Below are 26,525 nucleotides of genomic sequence, written 5' to 3' on the forward strand. Positions count from 1 at the left end.
CAAATGCATATAAAATGTATGAGATGAAATCTACTAAAGAATAAAGAAAATGTCATTATAAACTGCATTTTCATATAAAACTACATGGAATCAATTTTTATGAGCTTGAAAAGTCATTAATGTACTAATCATATTTCATCTGAGATCATTAAAAAAGTTTATTATTACTATGCTATCAATAATTTATTTCTTAGACTAAAATTTCAATATTTATCCTATTTTTAAAGTAATTAAATGATGCCACATAAGAGGAAAAAATATATATATAATGTGGCATATTTGGTTCATTCCATGATAGTTTCTTCATTTTTTAAAATAGTAACTGAGAGCTATAGTCTAAGATATCAATATAAAAAATTGCACAAAGCACATGAGTGGCAAAATGAATTGTCATTTTATTAATTTACTTTGCATATGAATATTCATAAAACAGCAATGTTTCATATCCTGTTTTAGCTTAGTGGCTCTTAAAATTTCTTCTCCCTAGGCAACAGCAGTTGGCAATTATTATATCAAAACCACATGCTTTCACACGCATATTTTAAACTGTGACATATAAACTTTATAATTTAAAAGAAAAAAATGAATTTGATGTCATATTTTCAAAATATGAAGAAGATACTTTCATAGAAGTTATTTTCCAAAATGATAACATCTTGGACATGAGACTGACTATTAAGTAGACAAAGACTTGTGAACCATATGCTATGTAAGATTTCTCTATCAAAAAAAATTAACTCTATTTAAACCAGTCAGGCAATAGGAGTATGGGCTGTTTGCCAGGCCTTTGAAACAACCTTGTAATATTAGAATAAATGTATTTTTGAAAAGAAAGATTCTGCATTTCTTCCATTTTAGAAAGTGCCTACCTGGTCTTTTCAGCTCATCAAATAGAAAAAGTTATATAAAAAATTTATATAGATAATTGTCACTTAGGTGTGAACTTGGAGATTAGTACAGCTTGACTGCTGTTCTTCATAATTTAGTGCTTCCTTTTACAAGATCCCCAACTTTGAGTGAGAGCCAAGCAAGAAAATGAACTCCACATGGCTCCAGTCACCCTAATTATGTCAGAAGTAGCTGTTCTTCCTTCTATTTTCTTCTATGAAGATTTATCATGGATGTGTCTGCATTTGGCTACTTCATATTTTGTTAATGTCACTCAACATCTATTAAAAGGTGTGTTAAACATGGAACTCAGCACATACAGAGTTAGCTACTGCAATGGGGGAGGGGGGCAGGGATGGCGAGCAGTTTATAAAAGTAAGAAAGCAAAATTTCTGCCACCAAAAAGTTTATAATCAATTGCAAGGAGGATATATCAGCAAAACTAGAGACTGTGGCCATTAGTGTTGTCAGTGAGGTCTAGGATTTGTCCTGGAAAGTTTTTAGAAGGATGAGAGCCTGGTATAAGAGAGAGAGAGAGAGAGAAGATAAGGAAAGACTTTTTAATTTAATACAAAATTAGTGTTATTTCTATTTTCAGACACCATTGATTATAAAATTCCTCCCATTGAAATAACAACCTTTTGGAAAGAAAAAATAATAGTTGCTAGATTTCTTCTGACATGAAATGAAAGACATCTGAAATGTTAAATACAAAAGCAAAGGTTACTTTATAATTCCAAAAATGCAACTACACAACTGATTACATATACTGCATGTTTAGAAGCTGCAGAGCATTATGCCAAAGGCTGTATACATTTTATCTCATTTAATTGTCACAGATTTCTGAGATCAATTCTATTATTATGAATGTCAGGTAGTTGGTATAGAGGGTGGGGCAAAAGTAGGTTTACAATTGTTCATATGGAAAATAATACAATAAATAATAAATAATAATACAAGAATAAATTGTTTCATGTTCTTACAACTGTAAACCTACTTTTGCCCCACACTGTATGTTTCCTTAATTGGTAAGTGACATGTTAGCATGCATCTCTGACTTCAGTGCTTGGATTATAACTGGGAGTCTACACTGACTCCAAATATTGGTTGAACACCCTCTGTCAGGGGCAGAGTGATGGTCAAGGCCATGGACTCTAAAGATAGACTACTTGAGTTCAAAATGCAGCTCTGCTACTTACCCCTTGTATGGTGTGAGGCAAATCGCTTAGCCTCTTGCTCTGTAAAGTCTATTGAATATAACTATCTCAATTTTTTTTTTTTGCAAGAATAAAGGAATGGATAGACATAAAGTCCATAAAAGGGTTATCTATGATTATTTGTTAAGTACAATCTGTTAAGTGCCATGAAAAAGATGAAAAATGAAGTCAAATAGAATAAGTTCTATATGGAGTTGTGTGTCATTGTGGAAGGAACATAAGAAAAGAAGTGAAGGCAGTAAGTATGAGTCCATAGATTGGGGTGTGTCAGGAAACTAGGAGACACTTCAGAGTGTTAAACCTGGGCATGTAAGGAAGAGCAGATCATGCCTATAGGAGTATAAATTGTATCCTGCAGGCAGGGCTGGGGAAGCTAAAACTTTTAGATTAGGGTATGAGATTGTGATCAGATTGGTGTGTTAAATAGATCAAGTTGCTATCTGAGGACAGTTTGGAGGAATATAGAGTAGAGTAGGCAGAGAGCAGTCAGAAGGCCTTTGTGTAAGAAATAGATGATACAAGAAGACTTATATTCAAAGTGGAAACAAATGCGAATGAAGATTGATTGAATGTGCAAAATAAGGGGGAACTCCTTGAGAGCAGCAATCATGTATTTTTACTTCCCTTGCACCTGCTTGGGCCCAACAGCATGCATTAATGTTCCCCACAGATTGCTCTTTTGGTAGAGTCCGTGATAATCTCTAAATTAATGGTAACAGAAACTCTTGTCTCCCACTTCTTTCTTCTTCAGCAAAAGGATAATAAATCATCTCTCGGACTTAAGTCTTTTTTCCAACTATTGTCTTTCAGAAACTTGTTTGAATACATATTCTGTGTTTTCTTCATCATAGGTTGTCAAAACCAGCAATATAATAATGGTGATTTTTATTGCAAAGTTTTACTGCTAAAAATAAGGGCAACAGATCCGTTTTCCTCTATATAATTTCAGAAGATTCATTTTTTCACTTCTATAGCCACTGAATAGGGTATTCAATCTAAGACACAGTGACATTTTCATTGAATAAAGGCCTAGTTCCTGTATGCTTGGGGCACTGTCCTTTTGATGTCAGACAAAATCAGAATGACTTTCTATTATTTGCTGGAAATAGAATTTTAACTTGCATATTTATAACTAGAATTCTGTGGAGTTATAAAATAAACACCAAATGCTTAATGCGTTTTAAACATTTGCTTTAAAAATGTATGTTTTAAAAGTTTGAAATGTATTTCTTGAGTCACTGCATGCTTAGCACAGTGCTAGATGCTATGGGGGAAGAAAACATAATGGTTAAAATTGCCAGCTCTGGAATCAACTGTCTGCATTCAAACTCTGGCTTTAATCCTTACAAATAGTGCTACCTTAAAGAAGTTACAAAACTTTTCTGGGGTTCACTTCCTCATCTTTAAAATGAAGATTATATTAACATATACTTGTTGAGTTGTAGGTAATTAATTTAAAAAGTTTAATAGCAGTAGAGGATCTGCTACTGTAGAATACATTTTTTTTGTGGATAGTTTGATTAAAAAGTTAGTAATGTGACACCAGCTTCACAGATTTAAAATGTAAACAAGAAGTCCACTAGAGATCATAGAATAGGTGACAGTTGATTTGTGTACCTGACTAAATAGATTCTGGGGAATAGGAAATTTCTCCCCCCAAGGGAGGCTTAGAATGTGGGTATATATAGTGACAATAATCTTTGAACAAAAATCTAGATAGGCAGAAAAGAAGATATTAGAAAGTGCTTTGAAGTCTTATTATACTGTTTTTACAAATGCATAGTAAAATTGTTTCTGGCATTTGGGGTTCTTGTGTTCCACAAGATAGAAATGATGAACCAGAAAGTTTTTAGACAAATTTTATTAAACTTATGCTCGAGTACAAGGTAGGCAGCACAGAGGAAAGGAAGGTTCACTGAACTGACCCTGCCACCCCAGAGACTTTGCTGCGTTGCTTCTATAAACTGGAGAGGAGGCAGGCTTCAGTGGCAAGGTGGGCTTGTGAAAAAAACAGGCTTGAACTGGGTTCAGGGAGTGGAACTTTCCACCTGTGGGTCAGGCTATTTTCTTCTTCTCTTGGGTTGCTTAGCAACTCTCTCCCCACCTGCAATGCAAAGGCCAAGATGTGGGTGGGATTGCTCACTATTAACACTCAGGAAGGCCCTGCAGCGGTCAAACCTTGATCAACTGGTCATGCAGAACAGTGGTTTTGACATCTGCAAGGAGGTAAGCAGTTAGAAGGGAGATAGAATAACTACATTTTTTTGTAGGGAGTGGAGGTGTGGTCAGCTCATCTGGTGCTCCTTCTGGCCATCTGGCAGTCCTTCCCCTCGGAACCCAAACCCCTATGTTGTCTCATAATCATTTGCTTCAATTAATATGACTGATAGTAGCTATCATATTTAGCTGTTTCACATTTTTCTGTTTAGTTGTATGCGTGTTTAAAAAGCCACTTATGAAAAACAAGAAGTAAGGAGTTTTTTCCACTTACTGTCCAGTGGGACAAAAATGACAGCATTTGAGTCTTTTCACAGAATTTCAATTGAAGTCTTTTGCTTGCCTGAGGGCTTAACAAGCCACTAGTTAGTGCATTTAGCAGTCTGTGTTTTGAATAACTCCAACCAATCTAAAATTTGTTTGTACAATTATCAATGAAGATGCAAACTTAAACCCCTAGCCCAGGAATATTAAATTAGAAACATGTGGAATTGATAGGCAATGGAATTGTATAAAGAAGAGAGGCCTCGGCTCTGCCATTTATAGTTAATCACAAATTGATTCTTCCAAAGAAGCAACTGGGAAAACAGTGTATTTCTTCCCAGCCCTGATGCTTTAATTCAGTAGCAATCATGACTGGGAAAGGAGGAATGATAATTCATCCTTTCGTCCTCAAAGACAAGAAGATAAAATCTTTGAAATAACTGCCCACAGATGATCTAGACTAAGGCATCAGCCGGATGACTAACTTCGGCCAGCATAAACAGGAGAGTCATGATAGCCCACGCCTTGGGTGGGCTGCAGCACACAGCCAGCTTTCCAGTGCCTTAGTCACCAGCACCAAGGTCTCAAGTAACCCTTATTCACTATGGCTCAAATATTTTATTTAAGCTGTTCCCGGAAGATAGCTGTCTAGTGTTGTATGTGTGTTCTAGGACATATAGAAAAGTCTATCTGCATACCCCATAATATCCCTCAAATTTATCATAAGGGAAGACAGTCATTGTGAAGAAAACTTAGAGGAGAAACGTAAGAAAAGCTTCAAGTAAGAATGTTTTTGTCCAAACTCTGGGACCTCGAAGTGTCAAATTAAAAGCACAAGAGTAGAAGCAGAAGATCTGGAATCAAACATTAACTATGACTGTCATTAACAGTATCACTCTTGGGAAAGCTCATTCTCCTTTTTGAGCTTTAGTTTCTCCGACATAAATTGGGGAGAATTCTGACCTTTCTCCATGTATTGATGGGGAGATTAATTCAGAAAATATATCTTAAGTTATTTAACATTCCTTGCAACATGATAGGTGCTTCAAAATGTAAATGCGAACATAAATAGTTCTCCCCTCATTTAAATTTTCCTTGGTTGGCTTTGGCTTAACTATAAATCATTTTGAGCTGCCTGCAGGAGGAAAACAAGGTTTTTATCTTCTAATTTCGTGGAGAACAGTGAAAGAAGATTCAGATAGTGAGAGAGAATATAGTATGGGGAGATGAGGAAAACATCAGAGCAAATTGAGACGATAAAAATAAATAAAATGGTGCCTAAAAATGTAGCAAGGCTGTTTTAGGATAAAAGAGAGCAAGCTCCTATCTTACTATAAAGATGATAAAGAGAGCAAATTGCTATAGCAATAATTAGAGAAAGGGCTATGAAAATACGTTGAACTATCTGGAACTTTAAAAGCAATTGAGGATGCTTTTGTTGTTAGATTAGTTAAACCATATTTTTCTTTTCACTAACCAACAACACTTTTTAAGTGTTCATTAAGTAGTGTACTGAGGCTATCCACCTCATTCACAAAGGCTAGTGCCAAGGGAAGGACTGCACTGGAAACAATGATCACAAAGTGAAAGGGTCCTTCTCCCATGACCTTTGAAATAAGAGGGTCACTATCTGAAAAAGGCGGATCTGTAGCTGTGTCTTGACCTCTTAACTGTGATTTGTCACAATGTGGACAACAGCTTTCATATCCTACACATGATTTCAAGGGAGAGAAAAATGACATCTTATTGACCAGAGGATATGACCCAACATAGTATCTGGTTGCTGTCCACATTTTTAGGGATGCCCCTTGCTCTTAGGATTGTTTCACATTCATCCTATGTGATTCTATAGAACAGTAGGCGATTGGTCATCTGGTCTTGGCTAATAACAATATCATCTCCTTGTTCTTTACAACTTATTTATAGCTATTTTCTTTCCCTTGGGACCACATTTTGCCTCTTTTGATGTTGTTAGCATGATGCCACACAAATATTAAAAATTAAAATGTAGATACCAACACATAATTTATTTAGTTTCCTTGAATTACATAAAGTTCCTGATACTTGCCCTAATCAGTGATTTCTAAATTTGTTTTCCTCCCCTTCTCTTCGGTGAGTAGTAGAATTTGTCTTACCACACCATAATAACAGACAAAAAACTACCTTGACTGGAGAAGTTTAGGGAGAAGTGCCTGTTCATCATCTTTGCCAGCCACCAGCACATGTTTGAGGTTGGAAATCATTGTTCTAGTCATGTATTATCATAGAAGCACAATTAAGTTAAAAAAACAAAACAAAAAACAACTATTACCATCACTATCTGTAATAGCTCAGAGAACCAAAAAATTCCATAGCAGTAAGAGGAGTAAGACTGAATTCAGTGAACATTTCTCCTATAAAGGAAAGAGGCAGAGAGGATTTCTAGACCAAGGTTGTCCTTTTTGTTGGTGGGAAAGCCAGACCAAATCCCTGGTCTTCCATTTCCCAGTGAAATGATCTTTTGTTGTGGTGATGGTTCAAAGGTTACCAAGGCTCCTCTTTCTTTAGGGCTCTTTCTGACTACTTACTCCTTCTGAATTCTGAGTCAGACAAGCACATCTGAGATTTTGAAAAAAAATTGTTTTGCATACTCAACCATGCTTCGAAAAAGGAGCAGTAACTTTGCTTCAATAGGGAAAACCACACAGGGCCACACAAAGGTCAGTCCTTGCTGCAAAGTTCTCCCAGCCACACACCTCTAACTTCTCATCTCCTAACTCTCTCCCTACAAGAAGTCAAAATTAAAAGTACATCTGCTCCTTTGGAAGCAGGGCCCTCTATCATTTGCCACAGTGAGTAAGCCTTTTTCAGATCAGGAGCTGTAACGCTGGGAGGTAAAGGTGATTGATGCAGAAGAATAAAACATAAGAAAAGGAGTGTGATATTATTTTTAGGCAGGAAAAACAGAGTATTCATATATCCTAGCTTTTGAGATAGCAAAGTCATATGTTCCTCAAGATGGAGTGGTTGAAAAGGGAGAGAGAGAAAAAGACAACTCTAAGAGAGACTATTTACCTCATTTTTTTTTCCCTTAGAACAGTTTTTATTTCTGCTTGGTCAGTGGGCACTTAATTTGCTTACCAATGATACCCCCTAGCCCCCCAGCCTCATTGAAATTTATGTATAAGTGTTGTTTATTAGCCATTCTGGAAAAATAGTAGACATTAAAGTAGATAAGGGCTTCTGAAGTTCAGAAACTCATGCTTAGTTAACTGCCATAAAAAAGAAAAGAGCTAAAAAGTTCTAAGGAAAGTCTTAAAATAATTTTGGATGTAAACTTGTGAGTGTGTGTGTTGCGATTGAATCACAAGAGGAGAGAGCCAGAAAACTTGTATCATCTGATTTTCTGAGGGAAAATGTGCTTTAGTGATTTTTGCCTTCCTGGGTGTTAAAAGACTAGCTAAATGGGTACTTTCTTTAAATCTTATTCCACTTAAAATAAATTTAACAGTGACGCCATCCACCCTCCCCAAAGTTATTGTTAAGAATGAAGAACATATTCTTCAACAGAAATTTGTAGGTAACACTCTTCAGGCCATTCAGCCAGAGTGGGCACTCCTTCCTAAGGTTTAAGAAAACATGAAAACCACAAAGAATGTTCACAATTATTTTCTCTTGGTTGGCAGAACACATGCCTTTCCTCCAGGAAAATATGCCAAAACAAAGCCATATTCATTAAAAACATATTGTTTACTAATTGTGCAGACTCCAGGTTATATAAAATTTATTTTCAATTCAAGGAGCTTAATTTTCTAAGAAAGTTTTATAAGCAAAACAGAGCAAGAAGATAGACAGAGGATGCAGTGATACAAAAAAATCAACTATTATTAAGGGCTAGAGCAGTTTAAGAAACAACAATGCAAGTACATTGCAAGGAGATCAGGTAATGTGGATATGATTTTGTCTGGAGGTCATGGCTGGCTTTACTTATAAGGGTATTGCCAAATCAGTCTGTAGAAAATGAATGAGGTAAAATGCAGAGATGGATTATTATTCTAGATCATCTGTAACTTTTCAAATACGACCTTCTGCTGAAATTTCAGGTGACTCCAATAAAGAAACCTGTCAGTCAGTCAAGAGTGTTTATTATTATCCCCCCCCTGGGCCAGGCACTATTCTAGCCAATATGAAATGATACAAAATAAAGAGTAGTCATCATCCTTATAATCGTCTAAGAACAAATGGATTTTATCTGTAGACACACACACACACACACACATTCTACATGGGTGGTCAAGAAACTCAAGTAGATGGACATACAAAAGTCTTGTTTAGAAAAATCCTGATTAAAAACTTAAAGTTATAAAATTAGAAAATCTGGGGAATAATTAGTTTTATTACAAATAGGTCATGCACTGCATAAAGATATTGCGGTCAACTATGGACTAGATATATGACAAATTATGATGGAGCTAAAAAATTCCTATCGTCTAGTGACATGGAAGCTGTTGTAAAGTCGTAGGAAAATGCAATTACGTATTTGTGGTGATGCTGCTATAAACAAACCTACTGTACTAACAGTCATATAATAGTGTAGCACATAAAATTATGTCCAATACATAACACTTGATGATAATAAGTGACTATGTTACTGGTTTATGTATTTACCACACTGCACTTTTATCAGTATTTTAGAGTTTCATCTTTCCGTTTACAAAAACCAAGTTTATCACGAAGCATGCTGTGCTATAAGCGCACCAGCGCCATAGCTCCTGTTTACTGCATTTCTTGATTGCATCATTTTCTCTGGTGTCTGATTTAATCTCAGTTGTTTTGGACAGTAACATGCTATACAGGCTTATAGGCTCTACCGCTAGGCTCTACCATTCAGCCTAGGTATGTAGCAGGCTATACCATCTAGGTTTGCATACGTGCACTCGATCATGTTCACACAATGATGACGTCACCTAATGACTCCTTTCTCAGATGAATACTGGTTGGTAGGCGGCACATGACTACAGATGAAAAGGCATTTAGGAAACATGTCTTTTATATAACAAGTCAAAAAAATGGAAACACTCCCACTCTCCCTCACAAATCTACAAAACATTTTTGAATCTTATTGTGCAAACATGGATGTTGAAGAGCTGCAAAAGTGAATAAGATAGCAAGGCTGTGCCCTATAAACTGCAAGCTCTTTAACGTCAAAGACTGGGCCTTGTTTATTTACTTACCTGTCAAGATAGAAATGGCAAAAGCATAAGAGCACATGAATGGGGTAGATGAAGAAGGGTTTCAAATTGGAGCTGAGCATAGAAGAATTCTAAGAAGAGAAAAAAGAAGAGGTCTAGGATAGTACAAGCAGAGAGGTGAGTTTAGTTGGTCTCAGTAGGTGTCAGAAGGTTTGGCATCTTCAGCAAGACTGAGGAAGGGTCAGCTATTGGTTGGGTCCTGCAGAAGTAGGCCCCTGCCTAAGCATCCCTAGATTCCTTTCCAGGGTAGTTCTCCTCAGTACTCAGTAGATGACCTTACAAGGTCAGGAAGGACAACTCCTTACAAAAGAGATGTTGGGGCTCCACCCCTATTTCAACATATATATCCTTTCTTCCCATCCTTTCTGGAGGACCATTCCTGGTAGTTGTTTGCATCGACTTAACCAGAGGTTGGGTGATATTTCTGATTTGCTTGGTGTTAATTTAGTGCAGCCCAATTAGAATGCAAACTTTGTGTTTTCACTACTACAGTCCCAGCTCCTAGGACAGTGTTGGACTCATAGGCATTCAGTGTTTGTCCAGTCAATGAATGTTATTATTTTGGCCGTTTGTCTTTACTTTTGCTTTATCCACCTTACTTCAGAGAGCTGGACACTAGAGGGAAATCTTGGAATTCCAATGTTCATTCTTCCTTTGGCGCAGAAACTCTGGCCAAGCCCTTTGGGAATGGGGATCCCCTTGGAATTTAATGACAAGTCTCGGCCACAGGGGGCGGGGAAGAAGGAGAGTTGCAGAAAGTTCTTCCTCACTTCTTTTTGCTTTTGCAGCACCCTTCACCATCTTGCTCTTTACTTGGGGTTCGGGGCGCCTGTGAAAAGGAAGCCAGGGGCCACTGCTCTGACTGCATTCTTCTCTGGGACCCTTTGGGTCCTGTCCATAGGAGCCCCGTGGTAACCCCTGACTGCGCCAGCACCTGTTGGACAGCCACTTCGTGGCCCTAACCAGTGCCAGAGAACGCGACCTGGGGGTGCCCCTCCCTCAGGCGGCGACCCCCACCCGTTCCGTCCGGCTGCCTGCAGGAGCGTGGCTCAGCCTCCCAGCTCTCAGCGGGCTCACGCCGGGGCTGGGCCCACAGCCCCCTCCTCCCGACTCCGCCGGCAGGGGGAAGGTAGAGAAGGGGAGGGGACAAGCTGGAGCCTTGGCCAGCCTGGCCTTCTCTCCCTACCCCGTGCGGAGAAGCAAGACGCAGCACGGAGCCCCGTGGTTTGCAGGGAGCCCGAGGAGTGGGGGGAGAGTGCCAGAAACTACAGGAGCCCCGCCGTGACTGGACCTGCCGAATTTCCCTGGGCTTTGAGAAGCGAGGAAAGCACCCCAAACAAGGTGAACTTTGATCGCGGAAAAGTTAAGCCAGGTGCCGGGATCCGTGCTGCGGTGGTCGGGGCCAGGCGCAGGCTGCACACGGGGCTGGGAAGTGGTCTCCCTCTGCCCGCGCCCAGGGCGGCTTCGGCCCGGAGTCCCCCCCAACACCTCCCGCCCGCTCCGGCTCCACTGCCCTGGGACCCGCAGGGGCGCTCTAGCCTTGTTTCTTCCCCCTCCCCCTTCGGGGGTGGGGGTGGGGCGGGGGAGAAGGGCGCCCGGAGAGCCAGCATCCATTGGCAGCTTTGTGATTGATCAGAAAGTGCTCCCAGTCAACTTGGCTTCAAGGCTGTCTTCGAGCGACCCTTGAGATTTCGCCTCCGTCCTGTCCCCCAAACTGACAGGTGCTCCCAGCAACTTGCTGGTGAACTTCTTCACGCTCCCCGGCTCCCCCGCGTCCCCACCCCCTTCTTTCCTCCCTCGACTTCACCCCCACCCCCACCACTTCGGCACAGCTCAGGATTTGTTTAAACCTTGGGAAACTGGTTCAGGTCCAGGTTTTGCTTTGATCCTTTTCAAAAACTGGAGACACAGAAGAGGGCTCTAGGAAAAAGTTTTGGATGGGATTATGTGGAAACTACCCTGCGATTCTCTGCTGCCAGAGCAGGCTCGGAGCTTCCACTCCAGTGCAGCCTTCCCCTGGCGGTGGTGAAAGAGACTCGGGAGTCGCTGCTTCCCAAGTGCCCGCTGCGAGTGAGCTCTCGCCCCAGTCAGCCAAATGCTCCTCTTCGGGCTTCTCCTGCTGATATCTGCCCTGGCCGGCCAGAGACACTGGGCTCAGGCTGAGTCCAACCTGAGTAGTAAATTCCAGTTCTCCAGCAACAAGGAACAGAACGGTGAGTCTTTCCCCCCACTCTCCCCCTTCTCGTGTCTCGCTGTGTCTGTGTGTGTTATATTGGCATTGTGCGTTGGTGTGTGATGTGCACCAGCCTGCGAGGGTGTAAGAGTTCTGTATCCATGCAAAGGCGCGCTGTGTTCATGGGCACGGGCTTTTGGAGGTTACGTGCGTGCACTTTGCAACTTCGGGAGCTGCCACAAAGCTCTAACAGGGCAACAGAAGTGCCACTGCAGCCCCAGCTCGAGAGGGGACCTTCTGCTAGCGATCGTGAAGTTCAAACGCACATTGCAGGACCTCTCATTGCCAGAGTTTAAGTTCAAGAACTGCCTCTAAAAACGAATCCAAAATGAATGAGTCTTGGCATGTTTGACTTTACTCAGGTGGTTTTTTTTTTTTTTTTTTCTTCCTTTTTTTTAATTCGGGAGGGGGCTGTTTCAGGAAATGTATCAGCCGCATTAATTGAAGCACTTTTAAGTGGAAAGACATCAATCAGTAAGTAGATAGGAAATATAGAGGTCAAGAGGCCGAGTGGACGCTTTTAGGGAGAATTTTTTTAAATGTATTTCTCTTGTGTTTATTTTTAATTTTTTTTATTTTTAACATGCCTTTGTGTGTACTCTGAAGTTCTTACCTTTCTGGTGGTGTGTTTTTATATGTGTTGGTGAATGACTGCTATTTTGTGTGTGCGGGAAACGACTTAATCCTGCATAGGAAATGAGAATTACTTTCAGCTTTCAAGTGTACCTGAAATGTTTAGAAAACTCTCAGATGCAAGTTCCCTTGGGCTGGGATTGCACAGAGCTGGAGAAAGGCTCCTTTCATAAAGCCAAGGGCAGTTTCAGGGTGTGTAATTTGCTTAGCCTCTGAACCCATATGATTTACATCATTCAATTTCTAAACTCTTTTTCTCTTGATCTACCATTATGAAGTCATTTTTGAGAATACTTTGTAAATAGAAATTTTATACTGCAGATGAAACCGCAATGTTAATGTAGGCTGTCTAAAATTAGAATATTAAACACCCTGTTTACAAGTGGTGGTTCTTAATGTTATTTGAAAAGAAATGTACATGTGTTTAGTGCTTTATATGTCATCCATTGCGAGTGCAAGAATGCTGTCACTTCATTAACCAGGCGAAATGAACACAAACAGCATACCTAGGAAATCAGAATGGTGTGTACTGTGTTTATAAGTCACAGTAACTTTTTCTTTATGTATTGGGGTGCTTCCAAGTTTTAACTTTGAATTTAAACTCTCTAAAGTATTCATCTTTAAGAGAGCACCGGAAGTCCTAGAGTGCAAAAATAGATTAAATGCGGATTCCTAGGACCTTTGTACACATTATTTGTATTTGTTATAGGTGCAGAAATCTTTGGTGTCACATATATCAGACAATGTTAATGTGGTTGCTTCTTACAACTTGCTAATATGATGGCACACGGCACCTGCAGGCTGCTTGAGCTGCTGATCAAAGGAAGCCAAGGGATCTATCTCTAATCATGGGAGCTGCAGAGGACTGGGAGAAAGTGATCAAAGGAGCTACAGCACCAGCTGTACCCTGGCAGGAAACAAATCAGACCAACCTTTGTTCTTTCTCATGTAAAATAAATGTCCAGTTCAAAATATTGCTTCTTCCTAGACAAGTGTCTCCTGAATGACAATGCCCAACATTCCTAGCTTCTGACTTTTATTTTTTTATTGTTCCTGTCCCATATCATTTCTTCTACTGCTCTGACTTATCAAGCCTGTCCTGGCATCTGTCATCTTCCTGATTCCCTTTGCTGCTGTGCCTCTCTTTGTCCTTTCCATGTCATTATTTCTTGTGATCCACATAGTTTGATCACTTAGTAATAGGCCCCAGAGCTCTCAAGTGGCCATTGGCCACTTTATGGAGTAGGTTTACACCCTTCTGAGAGGTGAGTTCATTAAGCCAGGCCACACACATTCTGTTGTCATCAGAGGCTGGGCCATTGCCATTCCTAAGATGCATGATGCTAAAAATAGCCTGGTTGTTTCCTAATCTGTGGGCAGAGGATTGGGCTATGTTTAGCTCTGAGGAGGCTGGCAGCAGGAAGTAACTAGAAGTAGGGGAACTACTCACCTTGTAGTTTTTAGCCTAAAAAGAAGTGGAACAGCCCAGCACTAGGGGGCAGTATAGAGCTATTTTCCTGCACATGCTCAGGTTGATTTTCATCCCTCAAGTTTCCAAGATTTGAGGATAACAGGTAGGTGCTAAAGAAGATCCCCTTGGAATGTGAATATGTTTCCTAGAACCTCTTCTTTTTTGTGGCTTTCAAATTTTCCATTCTTTTATGTGGGTATTTTTTGCCCTCATATTGAATTATGATTGCTTTTTTATTGAATTATTGCTCTTCTCAATTTAGATTATTAATTCTGTAAGTACAAACCCACCTGAAGATGTCACGTAGAAAGTGCTATTCACTCAGTTTGTGCATCGAATTATTTTGTGAAAGGTGTTTTAAGTGCTAAATGTGAAATGACCACATTGATCTTTTATGATTATAGTGCATTCCTTCTTTCAAGGGCTCCTCCCCAATGATACTCTCTTTCTTGGAGCATTCCAAAGTCTCAAATTATGTTGACTCAATAAAATCTCCAGATCTGCTCAGTTTCAATATTAACTTGGTATCTCAAGTGGTGTTATACAATATAAATGAACAAACAAAAACAGAAAGACTGGTAGATGCAGAGAACAGACTGATGGTTGCCATAGGGGAGGGAGGTTTTGGGCCTGGGTGAAAAAAGGTGAAGGGATTGGAAAGTATAGGTAGGTAGTTTCAAAATAGTCATGGGGATGTAAAGCACAACATAGGAAATACAGTCAATAATATTGTAATAACTGTATGGTGCCAGGTGGGTACTGGAAATATAGAGGGGTGGGCACACTTTGTAAAGTATATCATTGTCTAACCACTATGCTCTACACTTGAAACTAATAATAAAAAAGAGAGAGAACAAAAGAGGTGTTATAAATAAAGCCTGATTGTTATAGCCAATGTCACATATTTGGATTTGGACTGGAACATGTGGAGGTGCTTCAAAATTAGTTTTGAGGGATCAGTGTTGTTTATTCTGTTGTTAGTTACCTGGGTTTTGACGAAACACTGTATTGCGATTCCTGCCACTTGACTGTGAAACTAGCTTTATCATCTGACGTTATAAGTTGTCTTTATGTCATTGATTCTTAACCTTACTTCCAATCCTGAAGTCTCATGTATAAACCAATGGTCTCCAGATTTAGCTTAAAGGAGGAGATGAAAGATAAGAACACTTACTTATGTTGGGTTTCTGGTCTATACTTTCTGTACAACCAGGGGTAATATTACTATCATCTGTGTGCACTCATTTTAGACTACTAAGTGCCTACCATGAAATAAGTAACTTCTTGGATGGTATTCTGAGTTGCAGCAGAAAGAATCATGTACATCAAAAACCAAAATGATCTAAGGCTTACTTAATCTATTGCATATAGTTCAAATGTACACCTTGAAGTTGTTGATGGAGTAAAGGCCTCATCTACCTTGCACTATTGGTGAGTGATTTTAATTTACCCACAGACCCAAAACATGCTTCTTAGTGTTCTTATTTTCTTTAACCATTTTGAGTGAAGATTTGGAATGCCCTCTGTTAGTTAGGATTGTCCTTATAAACATCACTTATTGTGTGTGCTCTTTTCCTTAAGGACGTTTGTGCCTGTCTATAGGCCATTTACTTGGGAGACAAAGGGGCCCCCTAGTCATGCCTTTTTGAGAACACGCACCTTGTGTTTATGGCTTTTCTATTTCTTTTTTTCAATGCTAGCTTTTTCCTTCTCCTACTGCCCATGTTTTCGTATCTCACAAAACTGTGCCCCCCACCCTCCACTGCCCCGCCTAACCCTTTTTTGATGGCAGCTCCAAAGCTGTGTTTTACTGAGAAACAGATCATACAGTTCCTAGAATGGCATCCAAGAGTACACAGGCTCTGACCAAGGACAAAAGGGACTTCCCTGTCAGTTAGTCTGTAAGTTGTAGTCTGTGACCTTTGTGACATTTATTTTTGTTATTAGAGGCTTTTTTATTTTTTTACAAAAAGCAACTTCCTCCTGGCTCTCTGCTCTGTTTGAGATAGTTGAGGAAGTTGAAGAAGTAAAGTGTCATTATATAATGATAAATATATATATTTTTTACAATAGGTGACAAAAAAGCCCCGTTCTATTTTATGGTAACTTTCTCTCCCCTACCAACTGTTTTATTTACATTTAATCAGATATAATTAGTATTTACTTCTAAAAGGTAATCAGAAAGTACAAAGGTCTGCAAGATGCTAGGGTCCCATACTAAAGTGTTTTGAAGAGCTCTGTCTCAGGAACCAAAGTTCTAGCTTTGTCTATTCTTTTTTTTTTTCTTCCCCTTTCCTCCCCTCTGCCCAGTACCCCCCTTCCCTCCAGCAATCTCACCCCCCTTAGTTCATGTCCATGGGTCATGCATATAAGTTCTTTGGCTTCACCCTTTCCTGTATTATTCTTAACTTCCCCCTGTCTATTTTGTATCAACTGATTATGCTTCTTAATCCCTGCACCATTTCCCCATTTCTCCCCCTTCCCCCTCCCAGCTGATAACCCTCCAAATGGTCCCCATACCTATGATTCTGTTCCTATTTTGGTTTGCTTAGTTGGATTTTGTTTTTATTTTTTAGATTCAGTTGTTGATAGTTGTGAGTTTGTTGTCATTTTAGTGTTCATAGTTTTGATCTTCTTTTTTTTAAATAAGTGCCTTTAACATTTCATATCATAATGGCTTGGTGATGATGAACTCCTTTAGCTTTACCTTGTCTGGGAAACACATTATCTGCCCATCCATTCTAAATGATAGCTTTCCTGGATAGAGTAATCTTGGTTGTAGGACCTTGCTTTTCTTGCCTGCAAAGTTTCTTTTGAGAAATCAGCTTATAGCCTTATAGGCACCCCTTTGTAGACAACTCTCCACTTCTCTCTTGTTGCTTTTAAGATTCTCTCTTTATCTTTCACCTTCAACATTTTAATCATGATGTGTCTTGGTATGGTCTCTTCTTGGTCCAGCTCGCCTGGGACTCTCTGTGCTTCTCGGACTTGTATGTTTATTTCCTTCACAAAATTTGGGAAGTTTTCCTCCATTATTTTTTCACATAAGTTTTCAATTTCTTGCTCTTCCTCTTCTCCTTCTGGCAATCCCATGATTCAGATGTTGGTATGTTTAAAGTTGTCCCAGAGGTTCCCAAGCCTCTCCTCATTTTTTTCAATTCTTGTCTTCTCATTCTGTACTGTTTGACTGTTTTTTCTTCCTTATGTTCCAAATAATTGATTTGAACCCTGGTTTCCTTCCCTTCACCGTTGGTTTTGTGTGCATTTTCCTTCATTTCACTTAGCATAGCCTTCACTTCTTCTCTTATGCGTTTGCCGTACTTAAGCTTATCTGTAAAGCCTATGAGCATCTTTATCACCAGTGTTTTGAATTCTGCATCTGTTAAGTTGGCTATCTCCTCATCTGTTAGGTTGGCTATCTCCTCATCACTTAGTTCTCCCACTGGAACCTTGATCTGTTCCCTCTTTTGGGGTATACTTTTCTGTCTCCTCATCTTGACAGGCTCCTGTGTTTGTTTGCCTGTGTCTTAGGTAGAGCTGTCGCTCCTGTTATGTTGTAAGAGGTGAAGCCGTAGGGATTTATCAGTACAGGGTGACCTGTTTTACCACGTTGTGGTGCTGTACATGGTGGAGAGATTTGAGAGGGAACAATGTCACCGCTCAGCACTCGCCCCTCTTCCAGATGCCTCTCCTACTTCTGTATGAGTCAGGTACCTCTTTAGCTGTTGCCCTGGTTGTCATTCCCAGAGTGGATGGGTCTGCCTAGCTTTGTCTATTCTTATCTCATCCTTCATGAATCTTGTTTCTTTCATGTTTTCTTTCTATTCTCTTCCACTCCATGTTTTTCTGCCTTTGTACTGATAAAATTCTGTTTTATTTACACACTTTTACACTTTTTTTGTGAAAACAGAATTCTAATGATAATGTGATATATGTTAAATAAATTATAATTGAATTAATGGCTTCATAATCTCTGCATTTCCCCACCCCACCCCTGGCGAATATTTATTTTTATTTTTATTTTTTATTTTTATTTTTTAATATGCTTTATTGTTTATGCTAGTACAGTTGTCCCAATCTTTTTTCCTTTGTTCCCCTCCACCCAGTGACCCCCCCCTCCAGATGCCGCCCCCTTAGTCTTTGCCCATTGGTTGTGCATATAGTTCTTCTCAACATCTTCCTATCTACCCCATTCCCTCCTACTATGCTTCTTAATTCCTTTACCATCTCCCTCCCTTTCCCCCCTTCCCCCTCCCCACTGACCTTCCCTCAAAATATTCCCCATACCTATTATTCTTTTCCCACTCTCGTTGCCTACTTAGTCTGCCTTTGTTTCAGTTTCCTAGCTTCTATTGTTGGTTGTTGTGATACAATTTTAATTTTAATGTTCATAGTTTTGATCCTCCTTCTCCTAAACAAGTCCCTTTAACATATCATATAACAGTCGTTTGGATCTGATGAACTCCTTCCGTTTTACTTTGTCCTGGAAGCACTTTCTCTGCCCTTCTGAATGAGTGCTTTGCTGGATAGAGTAATAGTGGTTGTAGGTTTTTGCTTTTTATTACTTTGAATATTTCTTTCCAGTCCCTTCTTGCCTGCAGAGTTTCTTTTGAGAAATCAGCTGATAGTCTTATTGGGACCCCTTTGTATGTAATTCTCTTCTCCTGTCTTGCTGCTTTTCAGATTCTCTCTTTATCCTTAATTTTTGACATTTTGATTATAATGTGTCTTGGTGTGGTTCTCCCTGGGTCCAGTTGTTTTGGAACTCTCTGTGCTTCCTGGACCTGTAAGTCTATTTCCTTCCCCAAGTGAGAGAAGTGCTGCTTCATTATTTTTTCACATAATTTTTTAAATTTCTAGTTCTTCTTCTTCACCTTCTGGCAACCCTGTGATTCAGATGTTAGCCCGCTTATAGCTGTCTGATAAGTTTCTGAGTCTCTCCTCCTTTTCCTCACTTCTCGTTTCCTCTTTCTGCACTGGTTGACTGTTTGTTCCTTCCCTATGTTCCAATTTGTTGATGTGATCCATGGCTTTCTTTCCTTCACCACTAGTTTCATATGTGTTTTTGTCATCTCAGCAGAACTAGCCTTCATTCCTTTCCCATCTTGTTTAAGATCTGCTGTTAGGTCTGTAAGCATTTTTATAACCAAAGCTTTGAACTGAGCCTCAGAAAGATTTCCTATCTGCTCCTCCATTAGATTTGATATTTGCTGTTTGGTCAGCTGCATCACCAGGATTTTTATCATGATCTGTGCCATCCTGACCATTTTGTGTTTACCTTTGCTTCCTGGGCAGGGCTGGAACATGTCCTACGCTATAAGGGGTGGAGTCCTGTGCACTCGTCACAACCGGGCACCCCATCTCACCAAGCTGTGGTGTTTTCTGCTGGGGGTGGGGGTCCAAGATGGATTCCTGCCATTTACTCTCTGCTGAGAGACCGGGAGCCTCCTCCTCCATCCCTGCACCCTCTGGGCCTCACAGTCCAAGGCAATGGAGGTCTGCCTTCCCCAGCTTTGGAATTGCAAGCTGACGAGTCTGTTCTGCAGCTGGGGGTGCTCCCCAGGCGCTTCTTGCCTCCCCTTAAATACAGGTGTCTGTGCTTACCGCTGTCCTGCCTCTGTTGCTGCTGCTGCCACGGACAGCACAGCTTGAACTCTTCTCCCCTGCTTCGTCCCTCCTACCTGTCTGGATGAGTACCACTTCTTTTTAACTTCATACGTTGGACTTCCATTTATTTTCTGGTACTTCTGGTTATTTCTGGTTTTGCGGTAGTTGTATTTCTTCTTAGTTGTGGAGGGAGATGGAGTGTGTCAGCCTAGGCCTCCATCTTGGCCAGAAGTCTCCTCAGCAAATATTTTTAAGACTGGTAAAATTTTCTTCATAGATTTCTATTTGTATCAACCCAAACAGTGGAAGTGATAATAAAAGTCATTTCATTTACTTAGTCTAATTTTGGTGTTACTGAGCGTTTTATTTGGAAGCATTATACATAACCAGGGTGTCTCTATATAACTCAGTTATTAAACAACTACTATGTATTATTTTTCCACTACTGCCTCCAACTGCTATTTTCTTTCAGACTTCTCTTTCCTGTCACTTATGGGCACCTTTAGTGTTTGAATTTCAGTTGGTATGCCTGTGTCTGGAAGGACATGGACTAAGGAAGGGTATCAGCTCTTTTCAGCCTCCTTCTTGCAGCCTCTTTGGGTCCAGCTCCTTAAGGATATGTGAGATGGGGAAGGGGGACATGGCACACATGGCACTGAATTGCAACTCTCAGTCATTCCTGCTTCTGTGGGCAACACTGATCAGCTGATTTTGCGTAGGTTTCACCTTCCTGTCATCTAGCTTAGATGAATCTCCTTTTCAGTAAGGTCTTTTTTTCTGACCATTTAGTCTAGATTAGCCAGCCCTCACTATCACGTCAAGGTTAATTAACTATATAGCACTTATTATTCTTTGATATTACTCTTGGTGGTAATTAATTAATTGTGAACCCATCTCAACCAACACCCTCATGGAATGTAAGTCCCCTGGGAGCGTGCACTGTGTCTTACTTGCTTTCTATGGGAGCTCCAGAACCCAGAACATGGATTCACACATTGTGTGTACCCAATAAATACTTGCTGAATGGATCTGGATGTAGGTCCTGATTAAAGTAAGACCATGGTGTTGACTAAAATGGTAGACTGTCTTTGAAGATCTCTTTTTGGTCTTGGGACTTCAACATTGTTTTGCCTTTTTCATAGGAAGATAAACTTGTTTACTTATTGCTTGTGATAAGATATGCCGATCAGAGTACTACTTTAACATCTTATTAAATACAGCTGAATTTTGAACAACATGGGTTTTAAGTGGCATGGGTCCACTTATATGTAAATTTTCTTTCTTTTTTTTCCCAATAAATACAATAGTCTCTTCAAACCTCAGGTTTTGGCATCTGTGGATTCAATCAACCACAGATAGGAATTGTATTTTCACATTCTCAGCTATGGATTCTCAACTGTGGATTGAAATACTGTTTTCTGAATTTGCAGAAGCAAAGGGCCCACTGCAGTTAAGTTTTGGAGAAGTTGAAATTATGCTCAGATTTTTGACTGTGGGTGAGGGTATTGACACCTCTAACCCCTCCATATTGTTCAAGAGTTAACTGTATACCATGTTAGTAGGTGAGTATGTACCAAGTAAATGGGTAGGTTTCCTAGAACTGGTACCAGTTATTATTCTCTTGAAAGTGCCATTGCTGAGTGTACCTCTATATTTTCTGAAAATGGGATTGATATGAAATGGACCAAGGACTTTTAAGAACAGAGAATTTTGAATGGCTTACATGACTTCAAAATCAGTGTGCTTTCCATCTTTTGCTTATGGGTCACGGATGAGTTGCATAGGCTAGAAACCAGCAGTAAACTTGGTGTGTGTAATGTTAGGACTGGAAGGATCCCAAAGAGCCTATCCTCACCAATGTGTATGTAAAGTGAGGCCTGGAAGGTTGAAGTGACTTTGTCAAGGTCACTGCTGAGTACAACAGTGTTAAACTACTAATGTGGTAATTAGGTTCCTTATGTGAGAACCAACTAGGCAAAAGTAATTCTAGTTTTAAAATTCCAATGCTTCCTATAAAAGCACTTCTTTATTATTGTAGGAGTTACATGCTTTGCAGATTGCAAAAGGAGGTAAGACTCTATTGATTCCAAAACATTCTTTGCAAGGGCACTAAGGAAAACAATCTCAAAATAATCACATTAATTAAAAAGAACAAATAATCAGACTAATGTATATTACAATACCTCTATTGGGGTAGAAATCTGACAATTTGGCAAATGACTTGAAATACTACCTTTAGAATTGTTGCTATTTCATGTTAGGACATTATTTTAAGTAGGTATACCAGGTCCATGGATAAATGATGTTGATTTTAAAATTTCGTTTTATTAATTAATGGTGATGAAGGAGTTGGTTGACATTGGAACACATGGTTCCATAAGGCAGAATTTTTTGAGGAGATAATTTTGAACACTTGATTTAATAGGATGTCTCAGTGATGAAAATACCATAGGAATGAATAAGAAAGTGGGGCCTGGGAAGTACCACCTGTTATTTTTTGAATGGATTTAATGAACAACCTTAATTTGTATTTACTCAATATTACCTAGGATAATCTGTACAGAGATTCAGATTTCTCTCTGAAGTCAAAAACATCAGGAAAGAAAATTATAGCTATGGACTTGAATAGATTGCCTAAAACAGGGTTAATTTACCTTTAAAAATTATTTTTTGTTTGTCAAGTTCTTAAAGTTGAGGACAAAGGAGCTAAAAATTATAAAGAGGAGTTAAAGTAACTACAGTTATCATTAAAGCCGATTTATTAACCCTTTGAGTGCCATGCATAATTCGAAATTTGGATGAACAGGAGAAAAATTTATATCAATATATAACCTGAGGTACAAAAAAAGAGAACAAAACATAAAATACAAATTATTCCATTGTTATTTACATTTATAGCCATTGAAAAAAAGAGTTGCTGGGAGCGACGCTGGCACTTTTGGCAAAATGTATCAGTGTCACTCACAGCAATGTTGGCACTCAAAGGGTTAGGAGGGATCTATTTTGGTAGCATTAGTCCATGTTGTCTTGTACTTCATGAGCCTACATTTTAAATTGAGCCTAGCCAATTTCATCAGTTATTCGACTTCACATGAGACCTCATGTGCCACCTTCAAGCGGTTATTTCCTGTGCCCTGGTGACTGAGCAGCTTCCTCCCTGGACATTTGCCTGGTTTCTAAACTGAACCATCTTTGCCTGGATGGCTTCAGTAATTCTGCTTTCTTAGTGTTAGGCTTAATTCTGCTTTTTTTTTTTTTTTTTTGTCGTACTTAACTTTTCCCCTGTTGAATAGTAGCTGAGCCATTTCTCAATCAAATAAGGTATATTGGGTTGATGCTGGGTTTGGGGGGGCAGAGGCAAAGCAGCCATCTGATTTCTTGTGGGAAACCAGCATCCCCAAGCAGCACAGGCATGTTAATGGTAAGTATAAGGATATAGATTTGCATTGCTGTTATGGTGGAAGTTGGGTTCTTGTGGTATCGCAAGGAAAAGAATTTCCTGAGACCTGCACAATAGGATGGGATTTTGTGATGAACTTTATTAATGATGTGAAATTAAGGAGGTTTCTCTCCTGACTTTCCAATGCCCCATCTCAGTCTTTCCCGCCATGGAAAAAGTCCAAAACTGTCTTCAATAGGGCCAGTATAAAGGTCATTGTCCAGAGTTTTTGTTCCATACTAAAGTTCAGTCCAGTCCTGCATTGGGCTTGCTTAGCATGTCCCCAGCTACATTCAATTTATTCAGGCTCCCTCCCGGACCTTGCACGTGGAGGTCCACATGGCCATTGGCTGTGCAGCTGCTAAGGCCACATGGCTATGGAGAGAAGACATGTGAGTGCATGAGGCATGGAAGGTTGAGAGAGAGAGAGAGAGAGAGAGAGAGAGAGAGAGAGAGAGAGAGAGAGAGAGAGATTCTTTGTTCCCCTGGGGTTATAACCAGGAACTTGAGTTTAGGATGAACCAGGTACTTTTGTCACAGGCTTTGGATGGGTTTACACCCCCTTGTTAGACTGACCTCACCCTGTAACCCCTCACAATCCAGTACTGGATGGGGGTCAAGGGAGTAGTGTCAGTCCCCTTGGCAAAGCAATGCTTCGATCCCCTGGAGTATGAAGCTGTAGCTTCCTGGTGGAGCAAACAGGATTATGCTCCCCAGTATAGTAAGCTCAATGTCTAAGTCCTTTTGCTCCCCTTTTCTTAATAATTAGTTAAATACTGACAATAACAGTAAGAGCTCCCAGGAAGGACACAAAAAAGGGCAGGGTTTAGATGCATTCTTTGGGAGGAGTTGAATGGGTCTAAAGAGCTCTTAGTGAGTCTCCGGTTTTATAACTTAAAATAATGATTCTCCAGGAGTGCTTGCTAGCTGCCACCTTGTGCTCAATGTTTGCAGACAGTGTATAGTTATCTTTCTAGCCTCCCCATGAGTTTTTAGGAGAGATAGCAAGGCTTCACCAGCTTAGGAGCTTAGCCAAGTTCCCACAGCTGGTAACTGTTTGGACTTAGGTCTGACTCCAAGCCAGGACTTGGAGCCACGTGCCTCCCCCTTCGTGAGTTAAATGGTCTAATGTTTTATTAGAACATTGTTTTTTATTCAGCAAATATTTATGAGCATCTGCTCTTGGCTAAGCTCTGCCCTAGGTGCTGGGGCCACAAAGAGCGAGATTTAGTCCCTGCCCTTGAGATGTTCTGTTTTATAGGGATGGCAGAGCCTGTTCTTTTAATCTCATGCTCTATTAGTTCTGTGTTCCAAGTGCTATGAGAACACAGTTGCTTTACTTCAATTCAAAATTTCTCTACTGATTGACTAAATGGTTGATTCTGTCAGGGAAAAAAGTGCAAGGAATGAAGTTCCCACAGAAGAGGTGACTTATTTGGATGTGGGTCTGAGAGGAAAAAGAGGAAAGTATTCTGGGCAGAAGGAACAGCCTACAAAAGAACAGAGGCACACAAAGGCCTATCATGTGTCAGAGACCAGAAGAGTTTAGTGTCAAGTATGAGTAGAGGCAGGAAAACCATGTCCTGGGCGTATGTATTCAACAACCCTGATGCTGTTTGCAGGGCGCGCTTCCTGCAGAGTTTGCTGTTAACAAAGGGAATAAAAGAAAATGGTGCCTTCATGTTTCAGTTTTAGTCAAAACCCTTTATTTTCAGTTGTTTTCTAAGCAGGCATGTACTTTGGTGTGTGTTGTTAACTGCTTTATTGTTCGTATTTTCTCCCAGTTATTAAGCATGTTTGGAGGTTCTGCACCTCCGTTACACTCAGACAAGTTGAGTCTGTGTCCACACTATTCTCTATTGCCTTCTTCATGTAAACAAAGAGCTATTTTCACACTTCATTCACAAAGTGGATGGCAGGCGGAATGAGCCTGGCAGAGGGGTCAGGAGGCTGTGATAGAAGGGAGGCAGCTTCCAGTGCCCTGGGTGAGTGTAATGAAGCTATTGCATTGCAAGAAGTAAAGGAAAGAGCCTTAACACTTTTAAGGGAAAGAATTTAAACTTTTGTGGACAATTAATTCCTCTGCATTGAGTAACTGCATCATTTCTCTAGTGAGGTTCATGCTGGTCCCTTTTATTCAAGGCTAGAAATGTCTTGTGATATTTAAGGACTGGAAATGGATTGATTCTCTTGGCGGACGTGATATCTAGATGTCCTGCCATTTTTTTTTTTTTTTTTTTTTTTTTTTGAAGCTATGCTCTTTGCATTCTAGGAAAGCCCTGTTTCTGAGTGGATACTATTTTGAGCTTTTCATTATTTGTAAGATGGAGCTCTGTTTCTGTACTTAAATATGCCCAGCTGGCCACTGCACCTGCCTTTTGAGTCACTACAGAGATCAGAAACCCTGAGCAACAGAAGTCTGACTTCTGGGGTACTTATCTCATATTGTTTCTGGCAGGTGCTTCTTGTGGGTATTTATAAGGACATCTGTCTTTTAAAGAGTCATATTATTTATCTTTCTTTTTCCCCACTGAGGAATCAGTCACAGCTTGTTTCCCATACTGCCACAGACATGCATAGTCTGAGGTGATTAGAAATGCAAATTGGAAATCATTAGAGCATTATAATTTCTTTTTTATGGCAGCGGGCAATGTTTAAAATCGATGTACTAAGAAGGAGCATTTACTTAAAATGTGGTTAAATTGTGAACAAACAAGAAGAAAGCAATATTCAGTTGAGTACTAGAAATTTCTAACTGGGTTTGGAAAAGGGGGAACCTAATGGGTTCATTTCTGATTTATTCATACTTTCGACCCAAGACATGCTGACAGATAGGGTATAAATTGTTTAAGAACACAGGATGTAACTTCTAGAGTTTTCAAATTGGTTTCTGGAAATAGACTATGGACTCCATCTTACTAGAGTGTGATTTGCCATCACACAGTCATTCAAAGGACAAATATGTGAACACTATAAAAACGAGAAAAAATTGTCTAGAGCTAGTATCAAAAGCATAGATCCTCACCTCTAGAGCCAGAGATGGAGTGAACGAGAGACAGTTCTCTTCTGCTGGAAATGTGTAGGTAATAAAAGGTATTGGGGAATGTTTCCTATTAAATAAGTATGTATTTTGTTACTCATAGCACACTAGTGCTTTATTTGTTTCACATGCAGTTTTATGTTTTAGAGATATGTAGTGTGGAAGGGCTCAACCGTATCTTTACTTTGTATCACAGAACTATTTCTAGAAAAATCAACAACCTATAAATAGCAGGTGGTTCCCAGGTCAAAGCTGGCCAAGATACTGGATGTTGAGAGAGTCTAG

At 39.9% G+C, this 26,525-nt stretch overlaps 1 protein-coding gene across 1 annotated transcript in view; it reads left to right on the plus strand.

Moving 5' to 3' along the window:
• The first annotated feature begins 10,808 nt into the window (after positions 1–10,808).
• The window catches only part of PDGFC (platelet derived growth factor C), a 174,742-nt gene continuing 159,025 nt past the window's right edge, over positions 10,809–26,525 (plus strand). The window contains exon 1 of the mRNA XM_090288991.1: positions 10,809–12,030. Within this exon, the coding sequence (XP_090145117.1) occupies positions 11,913–12,030 (118 nt within the window). The 5' untranslated portion in view covers positions 10,809–11,912. The remainder of the gene's footprint in view (positions 12,031–26,525) is intronic.

The sequence above is a fragment of the Furipterus horrens genome, unplaced genomic scaffold (assembly GCF_987537825.1).
Source record: "Furipterus horrens unplaced genomic scaffold, mFurHor1.1.pri manual_scaffold_10, whole genome shotgun sequence".
In the NCBI taxonomy this organism is placed as follows: Eukaryota; Metazoa; Chordata; class Mammalia; order Chiroptera; family Furipteridae; genus Furipterus; species Furipterus horrens.